General features: G+C 45.6%; 1 protein-coding gene across 17 annotated transcripts in view; it reads right to left on the bottom strand.

Annotated features, from left to right (window-relative positions):
- Positions 1–23,296, bottom strand: part of Lar (tyrosine-protein phosphatase Lar) — a 403,675-nt gene that overhangs the window by 120,437 nt on the left and 259,942 nt on the right. For 16 of the 17 annotated variants that reach the window (XM_070671186.1, XM_070671188.1, XM_070671201.1 and 13 more), the window contains one exon: positions 13,769–13,807. The exons of the other annotated variant lie outside the window; for it this stretch is intronic. In XM_070671186.1, coding sequence (XP_070527287.1) covers positions 13,769–13,807 — 39 coding nt within the window. The remainder of the gene's footprint in view (positions 1–13,768; positions 13,808–23,296) is intronic. 17 annotated transcript variants of the gene reach the window in all.

Genomic DNA, 23,296 nt, shown 5'->3' with positions numbered 1-23,296 from the left:
ATCGGGTTCCGAGCGGGGCGTTTGCAGCCTTCTACGAGAATTAACGTCGTAAAAGTCTGATCTGATTGCGCCCGCGAAATTTATACTCGTCGGGGCGAGAACGGCGTATCTCTCCCGTCATCGATCGCGGGCGGCCTGCGCGCGGAACTCTCGGTGGCCTCACGAAATGCGCGCCGGGCCAGAAGTCGGTGACCGAAATTAGTGGATTTAGTGCGGCGGGAAGTCCAAACTGCCTCCGCTGCTACGCTTTTAACCTCGGGAATAAAGAGACGGCCGGTGCAAGATGGATGAACGTGACGCGCTCCTTTGTCAGAGCCAGCGCCGCGCTTCGCTGCGATGTTGAGCAGCCTCCGGAGAAAGCGGAAGAGAAGAGAATGAAAGAGAAAGAGAGAGAGATAGAGAAAGAGAGAGAGAGAGAGAGAGAAGGAAAGACAGACATGTACGAGAATTGTAGAGAAGAGACAACATCTAAAGATCTGGAACGGGATCATCATTCGTACTAAATTGGCCTCGAAACTTTGCAATCGCGCTAATGCTACGTCGAGAAATTCTACAAGTCGTTTACGAGCATAATTTCCACGGGGCTGAGAGCTCGAATGAAAATCGAAGCTTCCTGCGATAAAGCGGACCATCGCAGGCGTAACGTTACATATCGATACGTGTACACAGGGGGGTCTTTCCCGTTTCATCTTTTTACAGCCGAACGTTGTTGCGCCAATCGATTTTACTTTGCCCGAGTCACCGAAGCATCTATCTCGTTACGGGACTAATGGATAATAATAAAATGTGATTTTCCAGCCGAGAGTGTTAAAAGAATGTTTATCGCAGCGCAGTCCTTGCTAATGCCGACGTTTATACGATCGTTTCACGACCAAAAAAATATCTACCCGACGTTTACGGTGCCCCGGTACGCGATAAACTCGACTTATACTAGTTACCGCGGCGCGGCATCGGCGTCTCCCTTTTCTGGGTCATTAGACATACTTTTACGACGTCGGAGTACATCACACGCAGTAAAAAAACTTTTTAATCCGAAGTGCAATCGTTCCGGAAGAGCTCGCGAACCCGTAGCTTGCGCGAGATTTTATTGCAGCATTTTTAAAAAATGACTGTCCATTGTATCATCAAGTGACACACTTCGCGGGTATAAAAAGATGAACGTATCAAAAAGTAATAGCAGTATTCCGTGGTAAACACTGATGTGATATTTGGCAGTATACGAGAAATGCACTTAAAACATTATTAATCAACGTAAAACTTACATTATAAAAAAAAAAAAAAGAAAAACAGAAAGAGTAATATAATACTAAATATCAGAAAAAAATACAATTAAATAATTTTCTAAATAGATTTTTAATAAATTATAAAAAAATACAATTTACATAATTAAGAAAATTAATTAACGCGTTACATTTTATTAACGGCGACTTTATCTTTTCAATAGAAACGATCCTGACGCAAAGGTACTAAATAATTGTGTAGATAAAAGTGATCCTTCCCGTAAAGGGAAATAAAAATGCATCCGAGTAATGAGCGGGGAGAGCTCGTCGACGCTCGCGTTGAAAAGTTAAACTTGCAAAAATGCATATATGTATACAGGAGACTCGACGGTTCCACAAGTTGACAGGTACCGAGCACTCTAATCTGCAAACGCGGGGAGGGTCGCGGGACCACTTCACGCACGTACGCGCACACGCGCCGCTTCGATCGGCCGTAATTTAAGCTAAATATTATTCCGTCGACGAAGCACGGGTAATTTTTGATCGAATTGTGCATTCGAAATTACTCTTATCTGAACGTATTGTACCTCCGTGCGCAATTGTCGTTCTACCGGAATTGCTCGTAACAGGTCCATTAGTCGACCACGGTCGCTGTGTACACATAGAACACGTTTACGCATAGAACATTGGTGTAACAAGGCTGCGACTTACAGCTGTCGCGTATGTGTGCATACGTACAAGCGCGTGTGCGAGCGCCCGTGCATATTCGCGGCGTCCATGTGGACGTATGCTTTTTATACAATTTGCTGCGATTTTATCTCGCGAACTCGCGGTGTAACTTTCGCAGACACGTCACGAAAATGCGCGACGGTTTTATCGTAAATGTGAATAAAGTTACCCCCGTCCGCAAATATTATTACGATAGTATTTCAATAAATAAAAATAGATCTGTAAAATGCAGCAACAAGCCGGGCGATTGCATTAATTTTCCTTCTAATAATTTAGTAAAAACAACCCGTTGCTTATTCGACGAGGTAATTTACGAATAAACGTCGGTAGCATCGCGGGGCATCCGGCGATGTTGTTGGACTGCAAATTATGCACGATCGGGTAAAAGGTTTGCGACAGGATTTTCGGGGGGCAGGAACGGGAAGGGAGTTTAGTTTCCGAGCGACCAGAATCTTTAAAAGTTCCGCTATATACGGAGGAAAAAGTGCCAGTTAAATTTCGACATAGCAAATACCGAGTCTATCTCTCGACTGCAGCAGTTTTCGATCTTCCGTCGCTAAAAGTGACCGTTTGCCCGATTCCATTAAAAGTGGATGAACGGGAAACAGAGGGATCGAGCAAAAATAGGAAAGAGGTCGTTCGCCAAGAAGGACCGTCCCTACGGCAGCTGCACTATCGATTTGATCCGATTGGTCAGCAATTCAAAATGCAATATAGATAAAACTCGCGGGAGGTTAAAACCGTGCGAACGTGCAATTTGTTTCATTTAATTGTCTGCATAATTTAGCCACTGTATTCATTTTGCTTCGTTTTTTTCTTTATTTCTTTTTCTTTTTTTGACCGTAGACGAAAGTCAGCCTGCGCGTAGTACGTGAGTGATCCAACACGATTTTTGCAACGTTTTTTTCTTCGACAAATATAAGAATATTCAATTAATTTTATTTTACGCACAAGCAGACAATTATTTCTTTTTTTCTTTTTTTTATTTCAACTATACTAGATATTAAAAGGACTCCGCTTCGCGCGGCGCTATTTAATTGATTCTTTCGCGTTAAAAAAAAAAAAAAAGAAAAAAAATATTACATACACACCTACGATATAACAATGTTCAGTAATTAACCATAAATGTAAGTACGTTACACGACACCGCTTTTAACATTTTTAGTTCCTTTAAATATAATTTATACGCGCGTACGATGTGACGTTATCACTTTAAATCTCGGTATAAATATAAAAACATCGCGACGTACCTCGTCTCGGATCCTGTGGTGCGGAATGTGTAGGGTATACGCAATGTTATGTACGCGTACAATAACAAAGTCACCGCTGGTTATCGCCCGAGCGCGCCGAGCTTCCCCCACCATCCCCACTCCTCGATATTCGTACGTAGTAGCGGCAGACGGCACGCGGCAGGCAGCGAGAGCACGGTAGCCGAACAGGTAACGAGAGCACGGTGCGCGCCTATTTCCTACGATTATCTACGCCATACTCGACAACCTGAGACTACCGAGATCAGATCAAGCTTGCTCCGTTCGATCGTGCTTACTCAATCGACTTACTAGGTACTCGCGGAAGCTCGCAACGAAGAGACGGCCCTCGAGGTTAACTTCACGCGGTACGCTGCCTCGACGGAATCATGGCGACGAACGGCGAAGGCGCTTCTTCGTGACGAATATCGCGAAATAATTACTTCTGGGTGTCTGGCTATCGTGAACGATGTCTCGACGCAACGTGAGTATCATGCCACGTGCTGCGTATTGCGCGCTGGGATTTTTCCATCGTGTGTATGTTGTTCGAGAACTGGAGAGCGGGCGGCGGGTCAATTGTCGGTCAACACGTACATTGAGATAACCATAAGGCGATCGTTGGTGGTATCTTTCCTGCGTTTTCACGGGACTGTACGGGATCGTGAGTAGTTTAAGGTTTATTTCGGAAGCGTTGGTAGAAGTATCGCGCGGTTTTCGCGTAGCACGCGGATGATTGTACTTAGTTAATTCGCATATTTATGTGTGTAGGTCTGTATTCGTATGCATGTACCATTATGACGGAGGCTGAGAGGAGGAGCAGGTCCCGGATAGACAATAGGGCATCCACGGAGTGTCTTCGGGGTAAAAATAATTTTCTTTGTATAAGAAATTAATAATTTTGCTCTTTCGATAACAGAAAATTTTATTTTTAATCATGCAATTAATAAATTAAAAATGCGAAAAATTCTTTTGTAGAAAAAATAATGTTTGTTATATTTCAGCATATTTAATATTATATTTTTTTTGTTACAGATCCCCCATTGCTATGTGCACGTGCCATGACGAAGACTGAGAGGAGGAGCAGGTCCCGAATGGACATCGGGCATCAGCGAAGCAACCTCGGAGTAAGCATCGTTTTCTTTGTATATGAAATTAATAATTTTGCTCATTCGATAATAAAAAAAATTTATTTTTAATTGTGCAATTAATAAATTAAAGACGAGATAATTTTTCTTTTTTTTAAACAGTAATTTTTTTACATTTTAGCATATCTATAATTGCATTTTATATTTCTTTGTTACAGATTTTCATTGCTATAATGAAATTCCGTTGTTGCGTATGGGTCGGTGAGTCGTATCTTTTTTTCTTTTTCAATAACTTATAAGAACTTCGGGTGGGAAAAATATCTATAAAAAACATTCGCGATAATTAATATATTTCGCGTAAATCGAGCACTTCGCGTTAATTATAATTCGCATATTGGTGGTGGCCAGTACTAGTAGTTTTCATATTTATATCTGTGCAAGTTAATATATTTTTTTTTACAGTCGCTTTTTAAATGTCGTCGCCGCCGATAATTGAATACACGAACCACGGTCGGGGTTTGTCGCGAATATCGTATTAAAGTAATCGGGCGGCCGTAAATTTGTAAAATTTTTTAAACTTGAGTACCGTCAGCAGAGTTGCGCGAATAATTTTAATTAATAATTCGCGCGCGTATACGCGAGTGTCGCGAGTGACCTATGGACGATGTGACCCTGTGGATCTGAGTTCTGAGAGGAGGAGCAGGTCCCGGATGGACATCAGGCATCGGCGGAGCAACGTTTGGGTAAATATATTTTCTGAATTATATTAAACAATTTTTTATATTCACTCGGTTTACTTAATTTTCCTGATAATAATTAAAGAAATTAATGTAAAGAAAAAAATTATATAAAAAATTTAGAAAAACGTTTTGTAAAATCTTTGAGCTTAGATAATTATATTAGCAAATGTCTTTGTAAAAAAAAAAGAATTAAAATCGCATACCGAATTTGTAATAAAAATCGATAATTATATTATTTTATACACATATTTTATTTGTTTTATATTTCTGTGTTACAGACATCATCATGGACTTCGTAGCTGAACTCCGCCCGCGTCGCATCTAATGCAAGTCGCATGTTTTTATTACAAAGGCAAGGAATCTACGATTAAAATATAAAACAATAATAGTTTAATACTTAATATATATATTTTTTTTTATTACTAAATTTTTTTTGTTATAAAATTTTTTATTACAAAATAATTTAATACTATAAATCCTAAAATTCGTAGATTCGTTGTCTACAGTATTAGTAGCAGTAGTAGTAGTTTCGAAAATTGTTTTCTTCGAGAATAAATAGGCGTTCCATCTTTCGCGACTACTTGCGACGGTAATCGAAGTGCTCGATCGCTTTCCGATCTTTAAACAAAATATCGTTTTTAAATTCGTCCACGTATCACTAAAAAATTAATAATTAAACTTAACAAATTAATAAAAATTAAAATGACGTTTATCCTCGCGGTATAAAATAAGTCAACCGAGAGCATCGATCAATATCGCGAAAAAGCCGCAACAATTTAAATCTCCTCAGGCTCCTTTTTAAAATAGAACATTATTTCGAACATTGTATATACCAACATAAATAATTAAAACCATTAATGACAAATTAATATTTATTTAATTTGAAATGATCGAAATTAAACTGATAAATGCGTACACGTTCACCGGCCGCAGACATAAACGTATTTAACGCAGAAGCTATTGACCTATACAACCTAACGTATTATATTCCAATAATTGATTTATCATATCTGACCGTTAGTTAGAAATACATGTCGTAAATATAATGAAATATAATCTTTATGAATTCCAAACCAATCGCGGCGAAGATTTAATTTAGCGATATTTTTGATGTAGCGAATTAGAGCGTGCGACTGAAAATACGTTGAATACATGAGGGTTAATTTACTTTAGCCGCTGACATTTATTCATCTGAAATTCTCCCCGATCCCGCACTCTCCTCTTCGCGAATAAATAAATCATTTTTGGTGGAAAGATAGAAAAAAAAGAAAGAAAGAAAAAATGAAAAAAATTGCGCGAGAGAGGCCGATGAATGTGATTTCGACTGAGACGATAAGGGAAAAACACGCGAGAGCTGTAGGGGCACGTTGTCAAGGCGGGAGTAATAGCTCGGCTCGAAAAATATTGGAAAAGCTCGCACGTGCTCGCCACTAGCTGCTCTTTTCTGAGAGACTCGCGCTGCCGGGTTGCACGCGAGCCGGCGAGTGTACACAAAGATTAAACGCCGGTGAAAATTAGATTGCGAAAAGCGAGGCATGCCGTCGTTGCATCCCGCGAAATGAATGTCGGACCACTTTTAAAGAGAGAGAGGGAGAGAGCGAGAGCGAACGAGAGAACGAAGGAGTGAAAGTGAGAGACAAAGAGAAATAAACCTCTCTCTCTCTTTCTGGTGGAAATGAAAATAGTAACCCGGGACAAAGACTTCTACTACGATCCTCGTATCCACGAAAAGTTATCCCCGAGTAATTTCGCGCGCAGCACACGGGAAAATGTTACTCGTCCCGCAATAAAGTCATTTGTGAAAAGGTCAGAGGGTCCAATGCAATCAGGGATGCAGGTGACCGGGTCGTGAAACATTTCGCAATAAAGACTGGTCGGTATTGGATGCATGTCGCGCGACTGCCGCCGACATTCCGGACCGGATTCTGCTCCGCGCGCGCGGCCTCGTCGCCGGCGATCTCCCTCCCTCCTCCCCCCCTCGCGATTTTTACCGCGCGAATCGATCGCGAATCCGTATAAAAATGCGCGACGGCAATATCTCATACTTAAAGTTTATAGCTATTCGGCACGGGCGCAGATAACTCGGAGAAAAAGTTCCGCTGCCGGTGTCGACATTACATTTTATAGCCCGCCACGTCGTAATTGAAAAAGTAGCCGATAACGGAGCAATCTGCATGCGATTTGAATAACATTACGCGTTACTGACTACCGAACGTATTATAAAATCGATTCGTGGCTGGCAAACGCACGCGCGAACGATGCCGAGCGACACTGTGCAAAGAAAAAGAAAAAAAGAAAATAAAAAATTAAAAAAAATAAAAATAAAAAAATAGTTCTTAAGAGCCGCCAGCGCGCCAATAAATACATTCCTAGAATAATCAATCGGTAAAAATCCAGCGGAGAGAATACTAATCGCTCGGCCGGTCGAGACCCGGGCGCTGACACGTAACGCTTCAATCAATTTCGTCACGTGGATAATTCCTGAAAGACGTGTTCATGCGAGCGGTACTATCGCTAATTAATATCAAAATACAGCCGTATTAAAGCAGTGATTTTCAACGAAGACCCCGCCGCGCGTATCGGAAAACGCGCGACCGCTGTAGGAATATTACTGAAAATACGCGGCAATTACATTAACGCGTTTCCCCCGCGGGGCTGTCGGGAGGAGAGGCGAGTTTTGGTGGGCGAATCGCGAAACAAATACGGGATGCGTTTAAACGGATTCTGATATACGCTCTGCCCCTAAATAACACGTGGACGTGAGCGGCGCCCCGCGCGACGTACGCAGGGCTCATTTATGGAAACGAAGCGGGGGGAAGGGGGAGGGAGGGCGGTAATTACGGATCGGGAGTCATTTCGGGCTCGCCGGTACCGCGACCGAATTCGAAAGAGGACGAGTGCGGGCACCTCGGCCAAACGCCGGTTAGCTCGAAATTTCGTGCCGTCCGCGCGCGCTTCTCGTCGGGTCGATACGCCCCGCGCGTGCAATTTCCGATGCAGCTACAGAGTCGTCGGCGCCGATGTCACTTCGCTTCCACTCGCCTAGCACTGATTGTAAACGCAGCCATTTATACACGGGTACGTACGGTACATATAAAATGTGCGGTGACCTCGCATCGCGGCGGCAACGTCCGCGAGAAGTGTTCACAAAGACGAGAGGGAGGGCGGGGGAGGGTTGGGCCGCTGGCGAAGAGAAAAGAGAGAGCGCGGGATAACAATCTGGTTGATGAGTGCACACGTGCAGATTCAATGCAGGTTTATCACCGATAATTACGCGGAATTCGCATTTTGATATCAAAATCCCCGGCGGAAGCTCCGTTCAACTCCTGTGCACCCGCTTGCGTTATCTCTTTCCCGATCGGCCGTATGGTAAATATTAATTTAATTTAAATGGATTTTCATCCACGCTCTTCTGCGCGCTGATACACATTTCAAACTTGGCCGAGATAGATGGGCCGAGCGCCGCGGCGTAAGGGCGAACTTGTGTCTCATTGCTCGAATATGATGTGTTAACAACGCCGAGTGGAATCTGGCCGGGTTAAAATAATGAAAATTTTGCCGGCGCGCGCGCGGACGAATCGGCGTAATACGAGAAAACGTACACGCTCATTTGAGCAAACATTGAACGAAACAAATGTAATTAAATTGAAATTTATACGGGATAAAATGGGAGTATAATGTCGATATTTTTCTCCGTGCTTGCCACTTGTGCTCATTTTTATTTGTATATTTGAATAAATATGTTACTGACGCAGCTTGACTGGTTTAAAACGCACAATTTGCTTACAACAATTAGGGAAAGTTAAACACGCGAGCGATATAAATCTACGATTAAAGCCTCCGAGCTAAATGAGATACGACTCGCGATTCGTTCTGAATTATCGTCCGACCGAGATGGTTTAATTCCAATAGCAGAAGCAGCTATTTATTTAACATCTTGCATGAATCATTTGTAGATAAGAAATAAAAAAAGAAAAAAGAACTCGAACCCGATTAAGTACTCGAATTCCGGAAACTAGATCAAACTAAGAATACCCCGACCTCCACCGTTATCTTTATTATATAATTCGGCGATATTTTTACTAAAGCACTTTGAATCATAAAATACACCGTGCCAGAAACGCCTCCGTACGTTCGGCGATAGATATTTTATTAATATATAGATTTTATATAGATATTTTATATAGATATAGATATTAAGATATATATTTTATTAATAAAACTTTTAATTATTTCTCGCGGATGGGTTAACACAGAAATATATGAGAACACGGCGAGATATCCTTCTAACGTCGCGAGCAGCGACGTGCTTCCCCGTTTGACCGAAGATTGTTAAACGCCGTCTCATTAATTCCGATCGTTTCGTGATTTTTTAATACGATGGGAGAACCGCGGCTACATTCAATCGCGGTATTTTTCTTTGACGCCGTTGCCGGTAACGAGAACCGTTCGTTCTCTCGGCGGTGCCGTGACTGACGTCGCGCGGTTGGAAAAATTGCAATTTATTCTCCTTTGGAATTAAAGCGTCCATTACGACGGGAGGCTGGGTATCCGCCGCTAACGCTGGGGGCCCGGTTACTCTCCCCTATCCATCGCCTAACGTCGTCGGCACTCTAAAACCCCTTTCCGCCCGGCGCTTCCGTTACCACCTAGCTCGTTCTTTCCTCCGCGATAAAGTTACGCCGCTGAAAGGAACGGACGGGGAACCGACTCCGTCGACGCCGGGCGCGATTTGTCAACCGGGGGATTATCCGTTTTCCGCGTTCCTTTAATGAGATAAACAACGCCGGCGGAGAGACGAGCCCGTGCGAGATGAAGGGAGGAAAGAATAATTTCTACGGCGACACGAGGAGACACGACGGAAGATTCGTTACTCTTCCCGGCGCCTTCTTAATTTATTCACTCGTCCCTTTCGCCGGCAGGGGAGCGGAATACAAGCCCGCGGTGTTCCTCCTCTCGACCCGAACGGGGGACTATTCTGCATCCGCGATGCTATCGTTAACAAAACGAGTCGTTGTTGCGGCGTTTTCTATTTCGAATTCTTTTAATGCAATATTTTCTTTATTTCCGTCTGGTCTTCCGTCGTCTCTTCTTTCGTTTTTATTTTTTTTAAATATTTTTTTTTATTGTTTTCCCTCAGTCTCTTTTCCGATCTGTGATTTATTTTAATAAACGGAAGCTAGAATTCGAGAAACTTCAATTTCTGCGGCACTCCGATACATCAAATAATTACGTTTTGACGCTGACCGCGCTGAAATTGGGAGGGGAATCAGCGAGACACACCGGGACCGAATGGCGATTTCCAAATTCCTCGATAGGTGCACCGATGCATCACTTTCGCACGCGCCGGGCACGAAGTCGTACGGGGATAGAGCCCCAACACAACCGCCGCTTCGATACGAATGCAAAGCGAATGCGTTTAACCAACTTCTCGCAGAGAATTTCCATTAGTCAGGATAGAGAACGACAGTCCTGCAGAGCGGAAACTCGCGCGAGGGGGAGGAGGGAGGGAGAGGGAGGGCGGACCGGTCGGTAGGGCGGTGATACTGGCTTGTTTTCGAGATACCAAGCCGTCGAATGATTTCGAATCAACGCGTCTGGTAGCGCGTATAATTCAATTTGAATATGTATACGGGGGCCTGCGGCGCGAGCGGGCCGCGCGCGCAGCAGCATCCACGTTCCCATCGAGATTCACGTAATTCCCGCGTGCATATACAGAGGATCGTACCGCTCGTTCTCTCTTTCCCCACCCCGCTTCTCTCGTCCCTTCCGCCTTCCTCGTTCACGTAATATAGATATTACCGCCGAGAGAATACACCCAACCTTCTTCTCATCGCGCCCCGCTTCACCCCGCCGCGTCGAGCTACGCGTCCTCGCGGGCGTTTCTTTTTCCGTTGCCATACGTCGCTACGTCTCTCTTATCTTCCACCGCGCGCGTTCCCGCATTCGTCGGGGAATGGATCATCGGTTATCGAGCACGTTTGCCAGGATACTTTAATCTCTCCCCGCGCGCGCGATAATACACGCTCGCACGTCGAAGATATTTTTATAACGGGCGACGCGTCTAAAAATTTTTTTTTTTTTTTTTTTTTTTTTTTTTACCCTCACGTGTTTGCGCCCCGGGGAAGCTTTCAGGCACCGTCACGAGGGATTTCTTTACGAGCGGTATGATGCTGATGGCGGCTGCGGAACGACGGGAGGGCGGGACAACCTCCGTGTCGAACGACCGTTCCCTCGCCCCGGTCTGAGGGAACGTCGTCTCTTCGCGGGTAAGTCCGGGGTAGAGTCGGCGGGTCGGTGCGACGCGAATGTCGAAGGGCCTGCGCTGAATTTATGCAGATGTATGCCGGCAATATTCTAAATAAGTAGGTAGGTGGTACCCCCTTCTGCAGCCGTTTCTCGCGAACGCCGGATCTGCCGGCGGCGGCGAATCCCGACCAAGCGAACGCGATCATCCACCGTTGCCTTCGGCTCATTGTAAAATCGCAGCGATAGCGACGCTGACGGCGTCTCTACAGTGCCGTCCCGGCGGCATCTTCGGCGCAATTAGCGTTTCTTAGCCGCACTCGCGTTTCTCCGAGTGTCTCGACGACGACGAAGCTTCTTGCGGCGACCAAAGAGAACAATCGAAGTCTCGGTGGGAGAGTCCCCCCGCAATTCGGCGAACTTGTGAATATTCACGAGGCTCCGTCGCGCGCGTTCGAAGTCTTTCTTGAATTATCTAATCCCGAAACAACGTCATGCGCATTCCTTTGCGACGCGAAGTATGTTCCGTCCATCTAAAACCCGGAGAGGACTTTGAAAGATTTTACTGCGCCGTTCCCTCGCCGTTACGTCGAGCATGAAAAAATTAAACTCCGTCAATTCGTTACGATCGTTCCCTTTAAATTAAAAAAAAAAAAAAAAAAGATTACGCTGCTAATTCCAAAATGTCAATTATTAAAAAAAAAAAAAAAAGTAATAATTAAAATAAGTTCAAGATTTATTAATCGCGCCGTTTATCAAAAAAATATTAGAAAAACAAATTTAAAAAATTTCCCATCACTCGATTCTACGGCAAACAACTTAATTTTCATTGCCGTATAAACGTTACCATTTCTTTAACTCAATCGTCGTTTAGAAACTCATAGACGGTGTGCTTAACGGTGTCGAGGGTCGAGTAGGATGAAGGGTAATACCACGGCGAATTTCAGCGGTCGAGTGCACTCTTGCCGAGCGATGAGAGGGCAAGGACGACTTTCAATTTACGCAAGAACCACCGCCGTCACGTATGCGCATAGATTAGTAGGTCGCCCCCGCGACGTAGACGTAGCGCCCTAATCAGCACTTGGCGTTTTAACGCGGTTAATTGCGCTTCAATTAGCCGAGGGAGGGAGAGAGGAAGGGGGGGGGAGGGAAAGTCAGGTCGTGCCTCCTCTCATCCCTACCAACTGGCTGGGACTTTCTTGCTTCCTGCCGTAGCTCGCGCGAACAACGCGGACGGAACTTTCGCGATCGTCGGGCCGTAGCGTGCAATTAGGTGCAAAGTCCCGTGCATTAAGAAGACCGGCAAGAACCGTTAAAAGACATTGCCGGCAGAAGATTAGTCGACGATAACGTCGGAGTTACATTGCCGTTAAAGCGGCGCATTAGCGTAATGCTCGAGTGTGTTATTTTTTTTCCCTCCGGAAAAAAGACGGTATCTCGCCCTCTCTCGCTTCCCGTTATGCGTGCGCGTTTACTCCAATCGGCGGACTATTACGCGACCGCCTCGGGCGCGCGAGAACGAGCGAGCGAATAGACTCCGCAAACCCCGTAAGGTAGACGTGAGAAAATTATATAACGTAATCGTTACGTCGCACGCAACGTTTCGAGGGGAAGGAGGATCGGGGGGAGGGGCAAAGTCTCGAAATTCGCCTTTCCGTGCCTGGCTGACAGCACGGACCCGCGCTTTACGCTATCGGCCGCGAAATAAATCACAGAATCAATTCTGATACATACCGGGGGTGGCGCCATAAATAAAAGTGCGAGCTGACCAGAGATACCGCGCGCGTAGATCGCGGTGTCTGTTACGCGTAACCGGGTTACACAAAGAGGGGGGGGGAGGGTGGAGTGGGCGACGGAAACAAATGACAGGGCATAAGCGGGTGGAAACACTCGAAAGTCGGTTGTTGCCGCGACGGCCGACACGGTGGTCGTGTCGAATTTGAAATTCAAAGCGTTCCGGAGAAAGCCGGCCGATAACCGAGGATGAAGAGAGCCGGACGTACAGGCGAAACGGAGAACGGCGCGCGGAACGACCCGAGGCAAAAATACACATTAGTGGATTTGAAATTTAGATACCGGGGGGCCGCCTCTCCTCGCCCTTTAATCCCCTCACTCTCCCCCGTCTGTGAAATTGACCAGCCCGTGCTCGAAAACAGGCTGATTTGCGGGAGATCTCGCAGCCGGCACGCCGGGTGCACGACGCGCGTGTTTCGAAACGCCCGATTCCGAGGTTCTGATCGATGTTACGTGCGCGAGGTCCACTTCTTCTGACCTCGTTTCCCCTCGCGCCGCCCTTTTGCGCCCTTTATCGCGGGAGCGGGCGATGTGTATTTTTGCCAACGAGCCGCGTACGGGTTTCCGCAATTCGTTCCACGGCGGTCTAGTAATAGCTACGATGTGTGCGAGCGCGAGCGGGCGCCCTAGATGTTAGCCGGCCGGATAACATCGGGCGTCCCCCGACGCTCGCCACCTCCGCTTTGCGAGCGTTTGTTTGTACTTACTTGTCATGTACGTGATGTAGTGCGAGTCGCTGATGTTTCCTGAAAGAAGCTCGTTGAGTCACAAGTCGTACGTAACGTCTCCGGCAACGCCTCGCGAGCCCGCGTGAGTCGACGCTGTTTGCGGACACGAAACACCATGACATTTCATTTCTCTCGTCGACGTTTCGCACTCGCCGCGAATTAACGCAGTTTTACTTATCCACCGGTCAGTTATTTAACGATGTGCCGCGATACGCCGCCTGTACATTTTTCTATACATCTCGCTGTCCATTAGACCGCGCGATAAGAGCCGCGAAGGCACGCGCGCGCTTGATATGTAAATGAGACAGATGATGTAGTAGTTAGATACTACTTCTCGCTATTAACTATCGGGTATGCACGAGTTTAGCTGATTAAGCCCAATAATGGAGCAAGGAGTATAACCCGCCGGGCTTTCGATATCCCTCTCGCATTTCATCGCCATACTGCGTCGACTTTGGAGCCACGAAGGCATGCCATCGACACGCGACTTGCATCCCTCGATAATACAGTCGCGCTGTCGAGTGCCGTGTCGATCTCCCTCGACTTGGAATATTCGCGTGTGTGAAAGCGTCGGGGCATTGCACGAATCTACAGGGAGCACGAATAGGGGAGTCGGGTGGAGAACGAAAGAGAGAGAGAGAGAAAGAGAGAATAGGGTGGGCGCGTTCGGTGGTTTGCGAGCGAGTTGGTCGGCATCCGTCCTGAAAGCTCTCGGAAAAGCGTGAAAGCGCGAGATACGTTTCACATGCGTTCCCATTCGCGAGAGTATAACCGTCGCTGTCGATGGCGATCGCGATATTTTTACGCTCGATGTTTAGCATTCATTCTTGTACGGTCGTTACCGCGGTGTTCACGCGAATAAATGAATCGCCAATGGGGGGGCCCTTTAAAATTTAAAGTATCCATCCGCGCCGCGAGGAATTGCGACCGGGAAAAGTTATAACTTTTGTCAAAATTTTACAAAGGAAAAAGTCGACGGCGGCTCATTATTTTCCAGCTAATATTATCAGTACCGTCGTTTATAATCGTACTCGTATATTTATGCGTGATAAATTTTCGCACGCCGTAATACGCAATTGAAAAGCGTCTAAAATGGTTATCTCGGGTAGATAAGAATTTATTAAAGCCGGTGAATTTAATGTATTTCAAATATATCCATTTACCATTTTATCTCAATATATAATTTTAAGTGAGTCTTTTAAATTTAAAATGTATATTAAATATTACAATAATTGTGATATTCAAAATACGACAATCGTCGGTAATATTTCACGTACCTTACTATTAAAGTCAGCATATTAATCTTAATCGTCTACGTGTTTGTCTTTTTTTTTTTAATTGAATTATAAAAATCATGTCGTCTGCTTTTTCAATCGCCTGAAGTGGCTAGACGGTGCGCCGTAATGAGCATAATATATTTCGAGAATGTGTGCAATTCTATAATCCCATTCTACGGCAACACTTTTCGTAATAACGCAAATGCGTTCCCTCATGCGTGAAGCTTCCTCGCGGGCAAACAGACGGATGCATCCCCGAGATACGCAATCGCGATGTCGCCATTTCGGGGGCGCACGTCAACTAAACCACTGTTATTCCGTCTTGTTTGCGGAGCTCTCGGCGTGAGCACACGTCGCGTCGTCTCTCATCGTTGAAGAGATTTCCCACGAATAGAACGGAATATTAATTTGGCGAGATTGTGCGAGAAGGTATCGGCGCGCTGCCTCTTCTCTCTCAGGCGGTGGGGGCCCCCCCTCGGTGGATGTAAATTAACTTTGAGAAACAATCTTGTCGTTAACTTGGCGTATAATAACGCGGGCGTGGTATCGCCGTGTTCCCTGCCCTTTTACACCCCCTCGCCTGTCCTGCCCCTCGGGATGCCTTCGCTTCCCGTGGGAGCACAGCCCAATCGCCCATCTCTCCCCCCCGTCGACGTCGAAGAGTATTTAGAGGCGATATATTTTATCGCGTATTTTATCTTCCGTTCGCTCGCGACACAACGCCGTTCTCCGCGTAATAATCCCCAGCCTCCTTCACCTCGGCCCACCCTCACCCTTACGTTTTCCCCGCTCGGTCTCGGAGTTTATATCTTACGATTATTCATGACAGTCACGACAGAAGCGGCAAGTTACGCACCCGCGCGTACTTTTCCACCCCCAGCGATTTTACGCGCCCGCTTTAACGGCACTCATTAAATTTGCCGCTCTTAATAATCGCGGCAACGACGACGACGACGACGGCGACGACTACGCTCCAGATAAGGAGTCATTAAGCCTCTCGTTTTATATTCGCGAGACGTAAATAAGTCTACGCGTAGGGGCGGACGGAATTATGCGCCTGAGTGATGCCAGTGTATCGGTGACGGGCTCTCATAACCGTATTGCGCGAGATTATTTTTCCGGTCGTAAAAAGTTACGTGTCACGGGGCCTTACACGCTCGTACGACAGGCACGGGATGTGAAAACACGAAAATTGCCGCCGTCGCTACGGGAGCCGAGAGGTTTTTATGATGGGAATCAGGAACGCGCCAAAGCGAGTCTAGCTGATGAGCCCGGGTATCATTTCTTTCTTCTTTTTTTTTTCTCTCTCTCTCTCTCTCTTTTATTTTTATCTCACCCGCAAAGTTTTTTTTTTTTTTCTTTATATGTACTATATAAAAGAGAAATTGCACATGTACGGATGTTACATTTGTTATGTTAATCTGATGAGAGAATTAAATCCAACTCTCTCTCGGTTAATTAAAAAATATTTTACACGGTACGCGTTTTAGAATTTTTCCAAACGTGCGAGCGCCTTTCGGGTAGCGGCATGTCTCGAAGAGTGCCGGCGAGCGCGAGAGCAAATAGCGGGATTAACCGCCGAGCAAGAATTCGAAAACGGACGAGTATATAAATGTATTTTGTAATTAGTTTCCCTACCGCGGGCTAACGTTAAATTAACGTCAGCCCTCGGCGTTATGACGAAGTTGCCGTGCACGGTAACTTGCGAGCGCGATACGTCACGCCGCTGGCAGAGGAAATCCATGCGGGCCGGCATAATGTGAATCTATAACTCAACTCATGCATCTCGTTATCACGAATTGCTGCGCACCGTTTCATCGAACCCTCGATGACAAAGGCGTTTCCATGCCGTTCAGGCATGGTCCACGGTCAATTCTATTCATCAGATAAAAAAAAAAAGAAAAAAGACAAAAAAAAATTGTTCACCTGGCTTAAAACAAACATTTGATTTCTGCAAACAACACAATTTTTTACAACCCGTTTTATGCTCGGGTAATATTTATTTTGTAGAACGGGCAGGACGTTTATCTGATGGATCTGATGTGCCGATTGTAAGTGAAGATTTGTCCGTACCGCGTGAATAATCTCGATTAAAAAAAAAAAAATTGGGCCGTTCGCGAAAAAGCACTGGAAGGGAAAAATAAAGGAAAAAAAAAACCCTGAAGTTAGAACGAAGGAAACGTGATTGCGCGCATTTGATTCAACGTACATATACATGTATGTAATTTAAGCAGGTCCACTATTACCGTCGAGTGTACGATGCCACGTCAGCATCGGGGCATAACGGATTCGTATATGTATAACTGACCTATTTACGTGGACGCGGCCGCGGCAGCCGAGATACGTATCGCGATCACGTGCGTACGCCAGCTCAATCGTATTTTCGTGCGAGACTTGGAGGGGATCGTGCGAGCTGGTCGCGCGTTACCGTCCGTCGCGAGAGATAAAACTAGCGCGAGCGCACCCATTCGAAGTACGAGAAGACGATTTCGGTATTGTGAAAAACCGCGCCCGACCAATTTGCTAACCGGAAGCGAGATGGAATTTCGCGGAATCGGTTATTAAAATTTTGTGTCCGCGCCAGGGATTCCATAAATTCTGACACCGTCAACGGTGGCATTCCATTGCGGATTGACAGATGCGTGCGCGTGTGTAGGTGCGCTAGTATTATAGGCGCGCGTGTATGGGCGCGATTTTTATTATCACTCATTCCGCGCAGTCTCTTCTCCGTCGGCATTCCGGGTTATCAGACCGCGCATTCACGCCGTCGAATTCCTACGGAACTGCTTCGGTAAAGGCGGAGGGGAGGGGGATATATCTATCTTAATGGAAGCAAGACGTCGTCGCCGCTCGTGCCGGCGGAACTCAATATGAACGGCGGCGGGATGGAATTTTATGGCGCATCAGACTCGACACTCCGCTAAATCGCGGCTTATTGCGATATTCTACGCAAAACGTGCGAAAATAATCGGCGCCGACGACGTAAGATACATCGTTTCGTTTAATTTTCGACGGTCGCGACGATCCTCTCACTCGGTTAGTCTCAAATGTTTGATACTGCTATCAGGATTCAAATCACGTCCGCCGGTTCGAAAGAGACGGAGGGGGGAAAAAAATACGGCGCGTAACACGCAAAATGTTTTAAACGATCGGAAATCACCGAGACGCAACCACCTACCGATAATTCGACGATATCATTAGCTGCCCGCCGCCGCGCAATCAGCTTCAGTGACCGGCATTATGATTTTAGGCTAATTTACTAATCTCGATAATCAGGCGATTAAAATTCGCGACGCAGATACTATGGCGCTTCGCGATGCAATTACGAAATTACCCTAAAAGCAAAAATTTTAAGAGCGCTCGCGCAAATAAACAATAAAATGTAAAAAGGGCTGATTAGATCAAGTTAATTGAAGCTTCCTATAATTAGATCGCAGCTTCTCCCGTTCGCGGCTTCCAATCGTGCGACAAGTAATTAACTAATCGCTGCTTAGCGACACAAGTAATTAATTAATTAGAAAATTGGTCGGACTTAACCGCGATCGTTATAAATATCGTTGTAACATTATCAGCGAAATTGGGTAACGCGGTGAGTATATACTCCGGCACGTATTTCCTTCGCTCCCCTTAATTTCATTGGCAATATTCAGATCTTCGCGAGTTCCTGAAATCCCATCTATCCTATATACCGTCCCTCCCCTCCCCCTCTTTCGCGCTCTCTCGCAATTGCTATGCCGAAGTTTCAAATTAATTGACGTTAAACCTGCTTCGTGGCGCTTCGGATATGATGATACGCGATCAATATAGGCCAATATACCGCGAATGTATCATGCGAGATAGCTTGTTTGTCAGTTCATTCATAACACCCAGGGTTATAGACTCGCGCATATTTATATATTTATCCCACGGCGTATTTAAAATGTTGAAAGCTCCGAGGAGATTAAATACAGTGGATAAGAAGCTTGACACACGTATCAAAAAGGTATGATTTAATTTCATAAATTTTTTTTTTCCACCCTGCTAACGAAAAATAAACACATTCGTGAAATAATATTTCATACGTTTAAATTTATATTTATTTAAAAAAAATTATTACTGCAAATAAAAAGAAAGAAAAATGATATATCGGCGTTTTTAAATGTCAATCACTTAGACCGTGCTTATCGCAATTAAATTCATTAGCCCTGAGAGAATGAATTAAACAATCGAGTAGCGATTAATCTAAATTTATAGTATCCGATTATTCGAGGTACCTTCGTCAAAGGATAGGTTTCGTTCGAGAATCTATAACAAGGACGTCGACGACGTCCTTGAAGCATGTCCGAGCGTTGGTCGGTAAGCGGGTCCGAATATCGCGAAAGAGACAAGGACGGACCGATTTCAATTGTCGTCTCCGACGTCGTAGACGTCGACGTCCTTGTCGGCGGTTCCACGTTTCGAATGGGCCATCTCCGCTATCCCAGTCCGCTAAGAGGGTGGAATTGATTAAATAATTGGCCCCTTAGATCGGTCGGCTAGTTTCCGGAATGAATACGTTGGCGCCTGGCCAAATCCCAGGCTTGAGCTCCTGAGGAACGTCGGGAAGAAGGGGATGAAACCACCAATCCGGACAAAGTGCCGCGAGGACAGTAGATGGCTTAATAATGGTTTCGATTGGGAACGGGGAAATCTGCTTGTCACATCGGTTATTAGTTTCGAGAAGTTAGCACCTTTTCGACCGCGCCTACGCCATCGTGTGTGTCAAGTTTCTAATCTACCGGGGGGACAGTTCGATAAAACCCGGCCGTCGAATATCGATTAATGGAAACGCCGGGGACAGGGCGAGAGGCCAAAGATGTACGTAATATCGAATTCCGTTTTCCCGTTGGTTTTTCCAATAAACTCGCGATTTCGAATTTGTGTACATCGAATATGAACTCCTAAACCTTTTTTTTCCCCTCCCCCGCGCGCGCGCTCTGCACGGCGAATCCGAGAGAAATCCTACATTAAGAAATCTCACCAGCCTTGACCAAACCTCTCTTAACAATATAGATTCCGGAATAAAATATTTTCCTTCGAAATAAAATACGTTCTGTCGAGAGGGAGATGTAGAAATCGAGCACGAGGGCAATCGATAAGTTGCAAAACCTGCAAGCACGTTGCGCATTTGCGAGGCCTTAGCGCGATGCTTATTTCGTTTTCTCCCCTTCTTCTTTTTATTTTATTTTTTCTTTTTTCCCTTTTTTTTTTTTTTTTTTTAATGAAACTGAATCACGTCTGGTCGATCAGATAATGCTAATGCGACCTACTGGCATAAGCCTGTAATTTTATTTAGCCGGTAACTTTGTTAGGAGAACTAACCGGTGTTGATTCGGGTACGTCCGTACTCCTGACGTGTTAAAGACCTCGAACACCTTCGCGTGATATCCCTCCGGAGAACGCGCTCTAGATGATAATGGAGGGCATGCGATTAAAACGGCCGCGTACCCAAACTGTTATACTAATTAGAGCTTCGGTTCTAGAGCTTGTACCGTAATTTTAATGTCGCCTCGCTCGCCAAGTCTCAATTAAACTTTATATAATAATAAATATAACAAAAAAATTTTCCGTCTGCGTCTGTAAAAAATTAAAATCTTTCAAATAAACTAAGTAACATTTTATGACAGAAAAATAAATTTTTTCCTAAATTTAATTCTTTAATTCGTTTGACAAATGTTGCTTGCTCGTTAAAAAAAAAAAGAAATAAAAATAAAAAAAAAGAAGAAAAATTAAGTTCAATTAATAAAAATTATGACATTTACTTAAATGACCTGCGATATTTAAGAACGGCTTAGGATACACATTAAATTGCGATTTCTCTCGATTACCCAGAGATAAATAATTCAGCCGAGAAATCTTATTACTATTTTCACGCAATCTCTCCGCGGTAGGCCGCGCGATATTTCAGCGGTATCTCATGACAGTAAGTTAATCGATCCTGTAAGTGGTTTTCCCGTAATATTCCCAAAAACCGTAATCTGACTTGACCGTATTTCTGGGCGCGTAAAAGCGAGCCGCGAAACGGATCGGTGCGATTTCAGTCGGCTCTCAGATAATGGACATAAATATTCCTCCCTCCCCCCCCTCGGGTTTTTCGGATTTATATTTCGCGCCGTATCAGGGATCTCATTTGCATCGAGAATTTACTGTGGCGCGACGGCATCCCACGTACGGAATCGGACCACGGGCGCCGCAAAATACGCCTAGCTCGCCGCTACATAACCGCCAGAGCGCGGACTACGCTCGATTGCGCGTCGGCTAAGGTCAGGTGGAACGAAGCAAAAAGGAAGGATACATGCGGCACGAGAAATAGGGAAAAAGGCAGGGTCCACCGTTCGGACGATATAGCCGGCCGATATATATATATACCTTTCTCGCCAGTTAGCTGAATTATTGAAAAATAATATTCCGTGCCTGAGAATGAAATATTATCCTCGCCTGCTCCGTTTTCGAGCAAATGCTTTATGAGCAACCGCTTTTCTCAACGAGCCCGGCAACTTCATTAATCCTTACGGTAATGTTGGAGAATCTGACTGAAATTAATTAAATATTTTACTCCCCGTTTTGGAAAGAGGATAATGTACTCCGCATTGAAATAAACGTGCGGAAGCGCGAATATCCGTGGCGCTAACGTTTCGTGATTTATCGACGAGTCGAAGGAACTAAATGTCTTCTGGTAACGGCGAAATAATTGAAAGATGGGTAGCTGGGCGAACAATTTTTAGACGTTATCCCCGGGTTTTTTTCTGTGAATCGTTCGCGGTTAAATTGAACGATAAATCTGACTTAGCGTTACGATATATACATTTTCGTGAGGACGCGAACAGCTTTCAAAATGAAATCACACGCGTGATTCTCTTTTACGAGTTTCTCGCCCAGTTTCACAAGTTAAACTATGTAACGTTATGTGGCGAAAGAGAAACATAAGCGAGGAGTAAGCGAAACGGAGTGAATCGAGAAGGAAGGAGAAACCGCTGATGAAAGACGCGACATTTGAGATTCGTGTTTTCATCCCGCGACTCGTTCTACCTTTTCTCTCTCTCTCACTCTCCTTTTTCTCCTTTGCCTTCATATTCCTGCAATTCGTGACGCTGCAAAAACAGCCTAGGATTTTTATTCGAATTTTATGATTTAAATCGCATACTCCGCAATATTTTCCCACCGCTGCCAAGGAGTAGGAGGGGCGCGCGATCGAGTCAGCAGTTGATTTTATGCTTTATTTTTATGACTTTACGTGTGGCAGGCCCCCCCTCCCCCCACCCCTCCCGGAAGCCTTCGCGGGCGCAATATGCGGTTAAATTCTATATCATTCCCAATTTTCGTAGCCCACTAAATCTTTCTTCTAGATCCTATCTGGCGGGCGATCTTATCTCGCGCCTCCTCTTTCACTCCTCGCGCGTGTGCCGAAACGACGCTGAGTCACACGACTCCGGGAGGGTAAATGCAAAGTAGATACGCGCAACACCGTTCGGCAATAAAATGCGCGGCTGTCGCTTTTAATTCGCCAAGAATAAACACGCCCGCTTGTATACTTAGGCCGAGAACTTTATTCGAACTTTCGCTTGTTGGCTTATGTAAATTACGTTGCGTCAGGTGATGCGCCCTGGGCGCTCTAACGGACGGCCCCGCGCCGCAACGTCGTCGTTTCGCTCGGACGTACGCCCGTTTTCGGTACGATAAGCTTTCAAAAGGACCCCGGGTGTTCGCGCGCCATCGAAGTGACTCCCCATCGTAATGGGCGCCTGACGAGGCCAGTTAGCCGCGAGATTGAAACGTCCGCGAATTTCGCCTTCGTGTGGAGGAACGGTCCATATCTGCGGTTACACAGCGTACACCCGCTGCGGTCGTTCCTTCTCATAGATTGCACAATGCACTCGGCGACGATGCGTGTGCATCGGGAGTTTACGTGCTGGTGCCCAGCGGTGCCCGGGCGCGCGCCAGCGCGCTATGATCAGGCCGGCGTAATAACGAGAAAGCATAAATTGACAATTTGTCCCGGCGTATTGGTTTCCCTGGCCACGATCCGCGTCCGATGCAATAATTGGTGTACGCTGTCAAGTGCTACTCCACCGACGATAGCAAACCCCCCCCGCGCCGTATATACGACCAACCTGCGCGACCCCCCCCGCTAGCACATCACCCCGTTATCTATCCTCTTGACGGCGCCGACCTTTGACCCCTCCCACTCGACGTCGAAATTTTGACAGACATC

The sequence above is a fragment of the Cardiocondyla obscurior genome, linkage group LG22 (genome assembly GCF_019399895.1).
Source record: "Cardiocondyla obscurior isolate alpha-2009 linkage group LG22, Cobs3.1, whole genome shotgun sequence".
NCBI lineage: Eukaryota > Metazoa > Arthropoda > Insecta > Hymenoptera > Formicidae > Cardiocondyla > Cardiocondyla obscurior.
The sequence above is the reverse complement of the archived record's forward strand: the minus strand, read 5'-3'. Positions and strand labels throughout refer to the sequence as shown.